The sequence below is a fragment of the Chrysemys picta genome, chromosome 16 (genome assembly GCF_011386835.1).
Source record: "Chrysemys picta bellii isolate R12L10 chromosome 16, ASM1138683v2, whole genome shotgun sequence".
Classification (NCBI taxonomy): domain Eukaryota; kingdom Metazoa; phylum Chordata; order Testudines; family Emydidae; genus Chrysemys; species Chrysemys picta.
Genome location: NC_088806.1, coordinates 28,641,115 through 28,655,325, shown reverse-complemented (window position 1 = coordinate 28,655,325; position 14,211 = coordinate 28,641,115). Strand labels below are relative to the sequence as shown.

The window sequence follows — 14,211 nt, the reverse complement described above, 5'->3', positions numbered from 1 at the left end:
TGAAACCATCCCGGTGGGCTGCGGTGCCGCACGGTGCCGGTCCGGAGATGATCTATCTCTGCGCGGTGCCGGCGATCGGTGCCGGGACCGCGACCGGTGCCGATGACCTCGTCGGTGCCGGGAGTCGGATCTAGACCTCGACGAGGACCTGGAGTATGCCCGGTGCCGGGAGCGACCCCTCGACGTCGAGCGCCGACCGTAGCGGTGCCGAGAACTACGTCTCGACGTTGATCGGTGCCGACGATCATAGCGGTGCCGAGACGTAGAACGGTGCCGCGAAGTAGACCTTGGCCGCGAGTACGACCGGTGCCGAGACGATATTCGGCGCCGGGACTGCGAGCGGCGTGGGGACCTGCTTCGGGACCTGGACCGGTGCCGAGGTTCCAGCCCTTGTGATGGTGGGCGCATCAAAGCAGGTTTCCCCCTCGACTGGACCGGGCGAGTCAACGGTGCAGTCGGTGCCGGTGGCTGAGGCGGTGCCGGCTCCGTGAGAGCTATTAAGTCTCTCGCCGCCGCGAAGGTCTCTGGAGTCGACGGGAGGCACTGTATCACCGCCGGCCTGGGGGGAGACGCTATTTGCACCGGACTCAACGGCCTCGGCGCCGGAGTCGACGGTGCCGGAGGCAACTGTTTCCGTTGCTCCACCGGTGGACGCGGCTCTACCCCCGACACTGGGGGAGCTGGCGTCTTCGGCACTGATGTCCCCGTCTTATGGGCTTTTTTGTGCCCTGGGGATAAGGACCGGCGCCGAGGCACTTGCTGTGTCTGCGGTGCCGACGAGGTCCGGTGCCGGGGAGGCTTGTCTGACGCCACTCGCGTGGTCGTCGCAGCCGGTGCCGCCGGGGCACTGCGCACCGAGGTGCTAGGTGCCGGGGCCTTGCTCGTGGAAGGAGCGTCCGGGCTAAGAGCCGCCTTCATCAGAAGTTGCCTGAGCCGAAAGTCCCGCTCCTTCTTCGTTCTCGGACGAAAGGCCTTACAGATTTTACACTTGTCTGTCTGGTGTGACTCTCCCAGGCACTTCAGACAAGATTCGTGCGGGTCGCTCGTGGGCATAGGTTTAGCGCAGGAGGCGCACAGCTTGAAGCCGGGAGCGTTGGGCATGAGCCCGGCCCCGCGGCCGGGGGAGAAAGGGGGGAGACGACCCCCTTAACCCCCTGGACTATTTAGAACAACTTTAAAACTACTTAACTAACTTACAACAAACTCTAAAACTATAACTATAACTACAACTATGATACAACAAGAAAAGCTAGGGAAAGTGGAGAACAGCTAAGCAGCGCTCCACAGTTCCAACGACCGTCAGGGGCGGTAAGAAGGAACTGAGGGGGCGCCGGGTCGGCTGGGGTATATATTCAGCGCCATGAAGGCGCCACTCTAGGGGGCTCCACAGCCGACCCGCCGGTGTTGCTAGGGTAAAAATCTTCCGACGATCGTGCACGCGGCGCGCACACACCTAATGGAATGGATATGAGCAAGCACTCGAAGAAGAACAATAGCTTCCTTCAGCAACAGGAACTGGATGTGAGGAAAACAAACAAGAGAGACAGTTTAACCTGCAGCCCTGGTGGCTAGATGCTGGGGTTTGCACTCAAGGCACAGCGGGACATGGAGTATTACAGACACACTCTATCTCCAGGGCTCTGGGTGTTGGGAGGAGGAGAGGGGTCATTGGAATAGCAGTGGGGATTGGGGGGATCAGCAGAGCTGTGGGTGTGTAAGGGACCCCAGCCTGCAATAGCAGCAGGGGCTGGGGGTTGGGACTGAGGACTGCAGTAGGTTTGCAGATCAGAATTCAATACTCCCCTCTAGACTCAAACATCCCCTCGGTGAGATGCAGCCTTCGCTCGTCTTTCTTTTAAAAGGGAGCTACGAGAGAGCTCTCCGTGCCTCCTGGAGCTGCTCACCGTGTTCAGGTCTGGTGTAGCCCCAGCCGGAGATCCAGCAGTGGGTGCCGTGGGGGAAATCCTGCTGGTACAGCGGTAAACACACTGCACGGACGGCATCTGGGGAGAGAGACACGTGTTAGAGCAGCGCCAGCTGGGGACGCCCCTCCCAGTGCACAGCGCAAACAAATCGAGAGCGGCTCCCAGGAGCAGATGGCCTGGAGCAAGCAGGGGTGATCTAGTCCTGAGACGTGCAAGTGAAATACCCTTGCAGCTCTGCTCCCTCTGGCTCCAGGGGCCGGATTCTCCAAAGAGCTCGGCTCCCACTGTGACCTTTACAGCCAGATCCCAGCTCTTTACAAAATCTGCCCACTTATTTCACTGCATCCATGGGAGACAAGGTCTTGCGAGCGTTCTAGCCCATGTGCCATCAGAAGAGGCCCCGGGACTTGCCTGGGGAATGTTTTCTCTCTGCTGCCCCTTCCCTCCACAGCTGGACCAACCCCCATACTGGCACTGCCCCTGGGATCGACACAGGCCACCGGCGTGGGAATCAGACCGTTGGTGGGTGGTTCCCTTGCGAATGGAAGCCATGGGGCTGCTCTGGGGGGATCCTCTGTCCCCTCCAAGGGGGAGACGGCTGAAGAGAAGGGTCTCACCGGAGGAGTTCAAGAGCGCTGTGAGTTTCATCAGTGCGATGTCATAGTCATGACTCCTGTCGTCATAGCGGGGGTGGTAGACCTCAGGCTGCCTGTAACTGAGCAGAGACATGGCCAACCTGTTCCTCTGGGGCTGCAGTATTGCTGGGGCGGCCAATTCCCCCCTCCCTCCCCTGCTGGGGGAACAGCCGGGCTCTGCGCTAGACCCCCCGCTAAGGCCTCCGGCTCTGCCGTTCCCAGACTCACTTGTGCACGCAGTGAGCAGCCGTGACGATCCAGTCGTGCGCCACCATGGAGCCTCCGCAGACGTGTCTGGAGTTGAGGTACAGGCTGACCTGCCACGGCCAGCGTCCCAATGGGGCATCGCTTCCGCCCACGATCCGGGCTGCCCTGGAGCGCACGCTGCACTCTGCAAAGGGGGAGACATGTGAACCCGGTGCCCCCAAACACCACCTGAGAGTGGGGGAGGGATGGGCAGCAAAGGGTGTCCAAGAAACCCGGCCCTCTCCAGGAGCTGAGCAGAGCTTTGCCTTGGGGCCCAAAGGAGAGAGGGAAGGTCTTTGAGCACCAAGCCTACGGGAGCAGAAGAACAAAGAGGCTTTCTCCATTTCTTTTGCCACCTGTGCTGTTCCCCATGTGAAATAACAGAGAAACCCACTCTAACCCCTTCTGTGTGCTCCGAGCTAGTCCCAGGACCTCTGCCTGCCCACCCAGTGACATAAATCGAGTCTGCTTCCCAAGCCAGCACCACTAAGCCAGAGTGGAGAGGGAGCAAGAGAGAACAGCGAGGAAGGCAGGAGTCCCATCTCTCCACCTGGGCCTTCTCTGGGCTTGCCGCTTGCCCGGCAATAGCCCTGGGCCTCAGGGGGGAGTTCCGCCCCACAGCTGCCTTCCCTGACAAGAAGGGGCTGCTGAGAGCATTAGGGTTTTAGATACTGCGGGGGGGGCGGGGGCATTGATTGCATGTGCTGTTAATTACACAGTAGCTCCTATGCCATATGGACAGGGGGGATTTGGGAGCTGACTGTCATGTTGCTGCTGCCGCTGCAAACAGATCCCAGCGATATAATCACACGGACAAAGGGGCTGCTCCGGGGGCTTCAAAACCATATATATATTTTTTTGCTACTCAGCCGGCTGGGAAGCTAAATTTTCCTCCCACTCAGACCAGCTGGTTTGTGCTGGCTTATTACTGCAGGGTTGCTCAAGAGGGCTGGAGCTGCCTCACTGAGTAACGCTGCTGCTTGCAGACCACTGACACTGGGGCTGCTGGATGGGGGAAGAATGACACAGGCTTTGCGAAAGAACACCAGGGTTATGCTGAGGACAGGGCGCTCTGTGTCTAGCCGACCTGGGGCTTTTGCTAATTAACAGAGGATCTATAATAGCACAAGGAATGCAAGAGACCCCAGTGCAATGTGAGGACAGGATAAAGCACTTACCGGAGCACTTCAGAGCTGCTCCTGCACAAGAATAAAATCAGGGTTCGAAATAAAGCTCTCCCAGAACTCTGCAGCCAGGAAACACAGAGATGGCCCATCACAGGGTTCTATGGCAGCTCCCCTAGGAATGGCGACTGGCCAGATGCACCCAGGAGGCCCGGAAAGTGGATTCTGATAGGAATAATCATCGCGCCCACAGAAGGCTTTTCACCTTCCCAGCACTCTGCAAACATGAGCTGGTGCGGGGCAGAACGCTCACATGTGCAATGACCCTGGTTGTGTTGCTGCGACAGCAAAGCAGAGTTATTCTAAGAGGGCTAACGGGCCTGCCTGAAGGTCGGGAAGTCAGCTACCCTGTTGGCTCTGAGGGTATCTCTGCTCTGCAATCAGAGGTGTGATTGCAGCATGTGTAGACATACCCCAGTGCCTAGCTCAGGTACCATTAGCCGTGAAACACAGACTGTGCAAGCCCGTCTGGGACCCTCTTCTGGTTGGGCACAATCTGAACAAACTCTTGCGTATCATTCACCTTGACATCTGTCAGGTTCACTCCTTTGTGATGGGCGAGTCTGCAGAAGCAACAGCAAATATCATCACCTAAACAGAGAGAGAGAGAGAGATCAGAGAGCTCACCTGTGCTTCTGACATGATCACTTTCTAATGAGCACTTCCTTCCTCTCTTCTGCATAGAACCATTGTACTCTAGTTTATACATGCTAATTCTGGCCACTGCTCACAAGAGATGAAAGGGTTAAATATAATAGCCATCACCCACTGGGAGGACTAAACCTTTACCCTGCCATGTTTCATGGAATCACAGTCTTAAACAGGAGGGCTACCAACTACAGACACACAAAAGCAGGCTTCCACGCACACAACTTGAGTTCCAGTTTAGTCTCTCTCATTTACCAAGGGCAATGCCCTGTCTGGAACTGTACAGCACACAGGGACATCTAGTGGCTAAACAATAATACTGCAAATGAACATACCCCAGCCCTTACTTTACACTCTAACGCCAAAATCAGGAAATAGGTTTGCTTGCATCACAAAAGTATCTTTTCAGATGCTACCATCCCTTTGCTAGCCTTGCAATGTCGACATTGTATGAGTACAAAAGGATAAAGTAATAATAGGGTGTCCTTCGCTAACACCTTCCAAGTGCGGGTCTCAAAACACGCTCCAAACATGAACAAGTTCATCCTCCCCTGGGAAACAGGTGAATATTATGATCCTTGTTTGAAAGATGGGGGAAATGAGGCACAGAGAATAGAGGTCACAAGGGAGTAGAGGAGATACAATTAGAACCCAGGAGTCGTGCTTCTCATTTATGCCAGAAAACCATCCTCCTCATCTCTATGGTGATGTTCAGGGGAAATGCACAGCCACAGAACAGCAGTGGATAGGAGAACAGTGACATTATATCTGGGAGAGACTCTATAGACAGGGATGATATAAGGGCTTAACCCATCTTCTCGGGAAGCCGATGGAAAGATAATTCCACAGTCCATGATTCTGTAAGCTTGGGAAGCTGCTATAAAAGTTTCGTGAAATAAACCCAAGCTACAGTACATCTAGCGTGGGTCAAAAAAATGCTTTGTTTTTTCCCCCCACAGGAAATTTTTTCATTTAAAACAATATATCAGGTGAAAAAATTTAAATTTTGCAGTGAAAATTCCAACCCCCAAATGGTTTGATTTGGGGGGTTTCCTCCCTTTTCCAGTGGCAAAATAGAAAAGGGGTGAGAAATGGGACTGGCACAAGGGGACCCCATCCTCAGCTGAACCTAGGCCCCAGTATAATGCAAATAAATGTCAGTAACTCTACGGTCCCTGGCTCCCAGTCCTGTGCCCTGATCACATTACTTCTGCAAGATCTTCATAAAAATGGGAAATCAAAGACCTGTACCTGAGACTGGCCGACTAGGTCTAAGCTGAGAGGAGCATCACTTACTGGAGATATCCCAGCTGCCTACAGATCAGAGTCCCCAGGGAGAGATTCCACCGCTCGTGACATGCCAGGAGCCAGCCGGGCCTGCCTTCCACCTGCACTTCCAACAAGAAGTTTCCTGTGTTTATTTTGAAAGATACTAAAACCATTTTATTAAAAACGTCTGCAAGCGTCCTTGCGACCAGCTCTTTGCAAAGGCGAAAGCTAAACACAATAAAGTCCCAGTGACTAACGAGGGACGCAGGAAAGTCATTTACACCATCGTTGGCGTCACTGCTGAATTTGAACCACAGCTCACAATCTGCTCACCCCCACTTTAGGGGGGGTCAAAATCAGGGGGTCAGTAAGGAGGGGTCCAACTCCCTGCTCCTCTGCTCAGAATGGAGAGCGCGCGCCCCCTCCTTTCCCTGGCTTGGGTAATCAGCACTTCCCCCCCCACTGCTCTTCCGCCTCCTGCTTCGCTCCCCTTTAACCACTGGGCTCAGCTGTCAAGTTGCTACTGTGATGCCGCAGCCCCAGAGATTGGACCAGTCCACCCATCACTTGTACTGGGACCACCTGATGCTTCTCAGCCGAGCTGAACGATGTCCTGCAGAATGAGGGTCCCAGTGAGGAAACCCTGGCCAGGCTGGGCATCCCCAACATCACAGAGGAGGAAACGAGTGCCGAGTTCCAGAGCCAGATCGGTGTCTGAGCTCCTCCCCAACACAGAGTGACAGGAGACACCCCAGTGCAGCCACTTGTCTGCCCCAAGTACGAGTGCTGCTGCTTTGCATCCGGAGATGTCCCTGGTGCAAGCGGGGGGAGAGGCAAGGGGAAAGGGGCACTGCTGCTCTCCGGCCAACCTGAGCGTGCATTGATGTCTTCACCAGTGAGCTCTGTGGTGGAGCCATTGTGCTCTCTCTTTCTCCAATACAGGCAGTTGATGCTACCTTCCTATGGAGGAGGCGGTGGGGTTAGAGACCCCTGTAGCTCCCTTCTCCAGGTTGGGGTAAGGGACCAGGGAAATGTGGAACAAGGGCTTGGGCCACACAGCCAGGAGGCTCATCAGCCATTGACTGTTATGTGGAGGAAATGTCACCTTCCCTGTGCGTATAAGGTGCTGCCCCGGGGTAGGTCATAAGCAGCAGAGATCAACTTGAGACCTGTAGATCTTACGGCCTGTGCTAAATGACCAGCTCTGCTAGCTCAAGGGCTGTAGCAGAGAGTGACTGAGAGCCCCCCTGGGTGGGTGTGGGTCACATGACACAAGAATTAACAATCCCACCTTCAGACACCCCAGGGAGTGCCGCTCCAAGGGGGACAGGGAACCCCTCTCCACAGTCTCTGGTTCCCATTATGTCCACATCAGGCACTTTAGGGTTTGTGCAGCCCTTTTGGTTTCATACATTCTCCTGCCACCATGCCATGTCCTTCATGGACTGTAGGTACCCGGAGCTGGTGCTTCCCCCAGACGCAGCTCGGGCACTCACGTGGAAGTGTCTCCTACTGACAGTGCCATATGGAACTCTCTCTCTGTACGGCGTATCCCTCCCCCCTCCTTCTCTGCATCCTCTGACCGCTGTCCCTAACCTCTCAACACATCCCGCGTCTCCAGGTCAAGCTGCAGCTAAGTGGAATTACTTTTGCAAAGTCTTTTGTAATAAGGTCATGGAAAAACAAAATTCAGCAGGTGATTAAAATCTCAGAAACCCATAGAGAGCGGTATTTTGTGGGTGAGTATAGGCACTGGGCATGTATGTGTTTGCATATGCGGGCAGGTTCCTGCCCAGTCTACAGGGCCACTGCCTGTGCAGGGGGCTGAGAATGGGAACGGGAGCCTTTTACCAGTTGGATATTGTTTCAGATCTGAGCCCAAGTGCTCGAAAATATTAGGCACCTAACTCCCACTGAAATTAACAGAAGTTAGGTGTGTAAAGAGCCTGAAGCAGGGGTTCTCAGACTTCTGTACTGGTGACCCCTTTCACACAGCAAGCTGCTGAGTGCGACCCCCCCTTATAAACTAAAAACACTTTTTCATATATTTAACACTATTATAAATGCTGGAGGCAAAGTGAGGTTTGGGGAGGAGGCTGACAGCTCACAACCCCCCCATGTAATAACCTCATGGCCCCTTGAGGGGTCCCAAGCCCCAGTTTGAGAACCCCTGCCTTGGAGGATCTGGCCCTTAGTCCCTCACTCCCATTCTTAGGGGTGAACAGGCTGGAGCATGGACGGGGCATACCTGCAGGGCTTTGTGGGGGGGGGGAAGAGAAGCACTTCTGTAGCTGCTGTGCATGGTGCACCATTCTAGGAATACCAGAATCTGTTAGGCTCCAGCACTACAATCTGACACCTTTCACCAGCATTGTGAATTTGCTTGTGATCAACTCTGTGCACAACCCCAACTCAAAGATCTATGGGAAGCATTTTCTAGCCTCTCTCTCCATCTATTAATAGCAACAGGATTGCCCCCCCCCCCCCTCCAGTGAATTAAAAAGGAGCAAGTTAATCTGTATTGCCCCTTCCATCTGCCACCAGCCTCTCCAGGTCCTTGATCTTATATTACCAGTGGGAATGAGGTTACATTTTTCATCTTGTTTAATAACAATCTGGCTGTTCAGGCCAAATGTATAAAGCCAACAGGGAAAGCCATCAGCTGCCCAACTTTGTCTATTGCTTGGCAGCTAGGGCTGTAGACTGTTTTTCAGCTGGGGGTGATCCTGCTGCTAGAATACAGGGTTGGGAGATTAGCTCCTACCAGTTATTTAATGAAAGTTCAAGGGAGACAAAGATACCTGCTGATAAAATCTTACATGCCCAAAGCACGTGAGAAAGACGGCTGACGGCAGTATTAAGACTGGTGACTTCCCCCTCCAAGCAGTGTGGGAAGGCAAAGCAGCTGGGCTTGCCTGCTACTGCTTGTCTGGGCTGAGATACTTGGCCTCTCTGCACACTCAGTCTGGTAAATGCAGCAGGGTCACGGGCAGCTGTCCAGATTAACTCTCTGCCTCTCCTGCATCCATTGCAAAGCAGAAATGCAGGGGAGGGAAACTGCCAGCTGTTCTCGGGAGAGTTCCCTGCAGTTGCATAACAGAGCATGGAAAGTGGGTTAATCTGTTTCCTTTCCTGCTATTTCATAAAATGAGAGATTGCGAAGGGTATTATCTCAATCATATGTTCCTTGTTGTGATTAGCTCAAATACTATTCAATCAGCCAAAAAGAACCCCATTTACCACTCACTGATCCCAGGTTTATTTTGAGCTGTTTTTAGTATTTAATTGTAGTGAAGTCTGCAGGAAAAGAATTGCCAGTCTGTGATACAGCTACAATCGGTGCAGAGTCTAGCCAGTGGTCAGCTGGCTCTCTTACCTAATCCCCCCATTCAGCTCCCACTCCACCTGAATAATATACTCCCACCAGCTGTGTATTATTGCTTTACTGATAGACATGTGGGGGAGCAGATAAAATGCAGGTTAAAGACTTGCTAGATCTCACTACTTTTGAAAGGCAGTTTAGCAGCTCTTTTCTGCATCCAGGCATAGAATCACAGGCTTACAAGGGCTAAATTACTACACACACCTCCAGTGTAGTTATGGAAGGAGAAGACAAAAGGAACAAACTAACTGGGAATGGTCATCACATTATTTCACACTGGTTGATGGATTAGCTCCTATTTTGTGTGTCAGCAGATGAAGACAGCAGCAGGTTCTAATGCAAGCTTTTCTTCAGCAGACATGCTGTGTTGCTTCACCTCTCAGAGAGAGGTCTGAAGAAGGGTGAATGTTAGCTATATTTCTACCTTTACCATAAGGGTGCAGGGCCTATTCTCCCTTTCAGGATGTTCTGCAGAGAGGACCAGGCCAGTGCTGGCAGTTCACATGGGCCTTAGTTCCAAGCAGTCATAGTTTTGGATTACTGAGGTACAGGCCTCTTGCAGCTTGCCATCCTGAATCCATCTTTCTCTGCAGCTGTGTTAATAAGCATAGAGCAGCAGCCATTTGAGTTTAGAGGCTAGCAGTGTAATTTCCTTAGATGGTGGTGGCTTTGTGCAAGCAGAAAAGAAATGATATAATACAGGCTTAGCTATTTACAAGGAAAGTACTCAGGTTTCCTCCAGAAGTGCAAAAGGAGGGTACACATTCATTTATATAGCACCCAAACACCTACCTTAGGGTATTTGTGTTGTGGCAATGGTGGGGGACAAACCCACACAATGTTTCTGCTCTGAAGTGCAGATAATTTTAGATATGTCAGGAACACCAGACCTGGTGGGAGAGGGAGAACAGCTAGTGGTTATCCTAGGAGATCACTTTGGTAGAGGGCAGTAGAACTGATTTCTACTATCAAACAGGTAGTTCAACCCTAAGGCTTCCAACTCCTGCAGCCTCATGCTTAATGAGGTGTAGTCCAGTGACTTTGGGAAGGTCCATTTACTGGAGCCCCCTATCTTCCTGATGGCCTTGCAGGGTAGCAAGCCCATGCTCTTTGCTCAGCAATCTACTACTACTTGTCAAGTCTCCCCCACCCCTTCTCTGGGGCCCCATCAGCCCATAGCCCAGTTCTCTGCTCTCCCTGTGAGAGGCAAAGGTCAACCAGCATGTAAAGGTTACCTATAGAGAATCCTGCATCCTTCACTTGCAGGGTATACCATAGCCTCAAAAGTTTAGCTCTAGAGCAGCAATACTCAGAACTCAGTGGTTCAGAAGCCAAATTAGCAATCATTACTATAAAAAGCCCCAGTGGTGTGAATTCATTGTTTCATTTACTGAAAATTCATATTTAAACATTATGACATGGGAAAACTTTAGTTTTTCTATGTTCACAGCAACATCAATGGCTCTGTACAAATCAATATAGGAAAAGCATCCTGAGTGATTAATTAAATCCGTGTTGTAATAGGTGCTGCAAAGAGCTGCTTGCAGTCTGAGGATATCTGCTCTAGAGTTTGATGTCTCAGAACATTGCTTCCCTGACCCATGCTAGAGATCCAGGGGGACAGTGTTCTCAGGGAGGTTGGCCAAGCAGCTGGGAGGGATTTAAAATCAAGCTCCAACTCAGACCTTCATAAGCAATGGGAGAATCACCACATTATCCCAGGTTGGAAGTTTTGCTACAAGCTTCTCTCCCACCCCCCTCCCCTGCAAAAGAAAAATCCAACACACTTGTGATTAAGTGAAAGCTTTTATTGGAAAACCAAAGTCCCTCAAAAACCATTTATTCCTCTTGTTCTTGCCCTTTCAAAGAGTGAGAAACAGATGGGAAAATAAAGTTTGTCTGGAAGGTCCCACAGTAAGTCAGATACATTTCCCAACCAGATCCCCCAGAGAGCCAATCTTCTCCAGGCAAGAGGAAAGGAAGCAAACATTCAGGTCTCTGCCCCCTCCTGCAAAGAAAACAGGTGAGTGAGTCTTGGATGCAAAGCAGGAGTAGACCTGGCTGGGGCAGCCTCTGGAGCAGGTGCAAAGCGCTCCCCTGTCACAGACAGCTTTTCAGAAGCCTCCAAAGGGCTCTTCCCCCCGCTATGGCACCGGCACCAGCCCAGCTTCCCCCCCCCCACTATGGCACCGGCACCAGCCCAGCTCTCCCCCCCCCACCGCTATGGCACCAGCCCAGCTCTTTTCTTCCCCCCCCCGCTATGGCACCAGCACCAGCCCAGCTCTTTTCTTCCCCCCCCCCCGCTATGGCACCGGCACCAGCCCAGCTCTTTTCTTCCCCCCCCCCCCGCTATGGCACCGGCACCAGCCCAGCTCTTTTCTTCCCCCCCTACCGCTATGGCACCGGCACCAGCCCAGCTCTTTTCTTCCCCCCCACCGCTATGGCACCGGCACCAGCCCAGCTCTTTTCTTCCCCCCCACCGCTATGGCACCGGCACCAGCCCAGCTCTTTTCTTCCCCCCCACCGCTATGGCACCGGCACCAGCCCAGCTCTTTTCTTCCCCCCCCACCGCTATGGCACCGGCACCAGCCCAGCTCTTTTCTTCCCCCCCACCGCTATGGCACCGGCACCAGCCCTTCCCCCCCCCCCGCTATGGCACCGGCACCAGCCCAGCTCTTCCCCCCCCACCGCTATGGCACCGGCACCAGCCCAGCTCTTCCCCCCCACCCAGCTCTTCCCCCCCCCCCCACCGCTATGGCACCGGCACCAGCCCAGCTCTTCCCCCCCCCCCACCGCTATGGCACCGGCACCAGCCCAGCTCTTCCCCCCCCCCACCGCTATGGCACCGGCACCAGCTCCCCCCCCCCCACTATGGCACCGGCACCAGCCCAGCTCTTCCCCCCCCACCGCTATGGCACCGGCACCAGCCCAGCTCTTCCCCCCCACCCAGCTCTTCCCCCCCCCCCCCACCGCTATGGCACCGGCACCAGCCCAGCTCTTCCCCCCCCCCACCGCTATGGCACCGGCACCAGCCCAGCTCTTCCCCCCCCCCACCGCTATGGCACCGGCACCAGCTCCCCCCCCCCCACTATGGCACCGGCACCAGCTCCCCCCCCCCACCGCTATGGCACCGGCACCAGCCCAGCTCTTCCCCCGCCCCACCGCTATGGCACCGGCACCAGCCCAGCTCTTTTCTTCCCCCCCACCGCTATGGCACCGGCACCAGCCCTCCCCCCCCCCCCGCTATGGCACCGGCACCAGCCCAGCTCTTCCCCCCCCCCCCACCGCTATGGCACCGGCACCAACCCAGCTCTTCCCCCCCCCACCGCTATGGCACCGGCACCAGCCCAGCTCTTCCCCCCCCCCCCCACCCAGCTCTTCCCCCCCCCCCCACCGCTATGGCACCGGCACCAGCCCAGCTCTTCCCCCCCCCCCACCGCTATGGCACCGGCACCAGCCCAGCTCTTCCCCCCCCACCGCTATGGCACCGGCACCAGCTCTCCCCCCCCCCACTATGGCACCGGCACCAGCTCTTCCCCCGCCCCACCGCTATGGCACCGGCACCAGCCCAGCTCTTCCCCCCCCCCCCAGCTCTTCCCCCCCCCCCCCCACCGCTATGGCACCGGCACCAGCCCAGCTCTTCCCCCCCCCCCCCCCCCACCGCTATGGCACCGGCACCAGCCCAGCTCTTCCCCCCCCACCGCTACGGCACCGGCACCAGCTCCCCCCCCCCCCACCGCTACGGCACCGGCACCAGCTCCCCCCCCCCACCGCTACGGCACCGGCACCAGCTCCCCCCCCCCCACCGCTACGGCACCGGCACCAGCTCCCCCCCCCCCCCACCGCTACGGCACCGGCACCAGCTCCCCCCCCCCCCACCGCTACGGCACCGGCACCAGCTCCCCCCCCCCCCCCACCGCTACGGCACCGGCACCAGCTCTTCCCCCCCCCCACCGCTACGGCACCGGCACCAGCTCTTCCCCCCCCCCCCACCGCTACGGCACCGGCACCAGCTCTTCCCCCCCCCCCCCACCGCTACGGCACCGGCACCAGCTCTTCCCCCCCCCCCCCACCGCTACGGCACCGGCACCAGCTCTTCCCCCCCCCCCCCACCGCTACGGCACCGGCACCAGCCCAGCTCTCCCCCCCCCCCCCACCGCTACGGCACCGGCACCAGCTCTTCCCCCCCCCCCCCACCGCTACGGCACCGGCACCAGCCCAGCTCTCCCCCCCCCCCACCGCTACGGCACCGGCACCAGCCCAGCTCTTCCCCCCCCCCACCGCTACGGCACCGGCACCAGCCCAGCTCTTCCCCCCCCCCCCACCGCTACGGCACCGGCACCAGCCCAGCTCTTCCCCCCCCCCACCGCTACGGCACCGGCACCAGCCCAGCTCTCCCCCCCCCCCACCGCTACGGCACCGGCACCAGCCCAGCTCTCCCCCCCCCCCCCCCCCCCGCTACGGCACCGGCACCAGCCCAGCTCTCCCCCCCCCCCCCCGCTACGGCACCGGCACCAGCCCAGCTCTCCCCCCCCCACACACACCGCTATGGCACCGGCACCAGCCCAGCTCTTCCCCTTCTCTCCCTCCCCCTCGGGCCGCTCCGGCACCAGCCCAGCGCCCCTGCCCGAGCCCCCCTCCCCGCAGCCTCTGGGCGGCTCCGGCGTTCTAGCCCCAGCTGGCCCGCGGCACCCCCGGCCTGGGCCCCTCCCCCGTCCGCCCCACTTACCGCCTTCGCTGCGCGGCCCAGCGGCAGCCCCCGGGTCCCCCTGGCCGAGAGGCAGCAGGTCTGGGGGTCCCGGTTTATATTCCCCGCCCCGCGGCAGCGGACCAATCAGACGGGGAGCTCGTTCACTCGCTCGGCGGCTGCGGACCAATAGAATGGCGGGGAAACAGCAAAACGTTCGAAATAGGTTTGTCCC

At 56.5% G+C, this 14,211-nt stretch overlaps 1 protein-coding gene and 1 long non-coding RNA gene across 4 annotated transcripts in view; both read right to left on the bottom strand.

Moving 5' to 3' along the window:
- Positions 1 to 1,554: 1,554 nt before the first annotated feature.
- TMPRSS5 (transmembrane serine protease 5) overlaps positions 1,555 to 14,211 on the bottom strand; it is a 63,990-nt gene continuing 51,333 nt past the window's right edge. The window contains exons 8-9 of one of the 2 annotated variants that reach the window (XM_065570654.1): positions 2,789 to 2,951; positions 1,874 to 2,640 (exon numbers count right to left, since the gene is read on the bottom strand). In XM_065570654.1, coding sequence (XP_065426726.1) covers positions 2,262 to 2,640; positions 2,789 to 2,951 — 542 coding nt within the window. In that variant the 3' untranslated portion in view covers positions 1,874 to 2,261. Of the gene's footprint in view, positions 2,641 to 2,788; positions 2,952 to 14,211 lie in introns of both variants that reach the window. The other variant, XM_065570655.1, reaches the window with a different exon arrangement.
- On the bottom strand, positions 5,771 to 14,166 carry LOC135976100 (uncharacterized). Of its 2 annotated transcripts, none has more exons than XR_010593335.1 (3): positions 14,019 to 14,166; positions 10,082 to 10,179; positions 5,771 to 6,070 (listed from the first exon to the last, which is right to left on the bottom strand). It is a non-coding gene; the product is annotated as an uncharacterized LOC135976100 (long non-coding RNA). The 2 variants fall into 2 exon arrangements; XR_010593334.1 differs by having other exon boundaries at positions 5,780 to 6,026.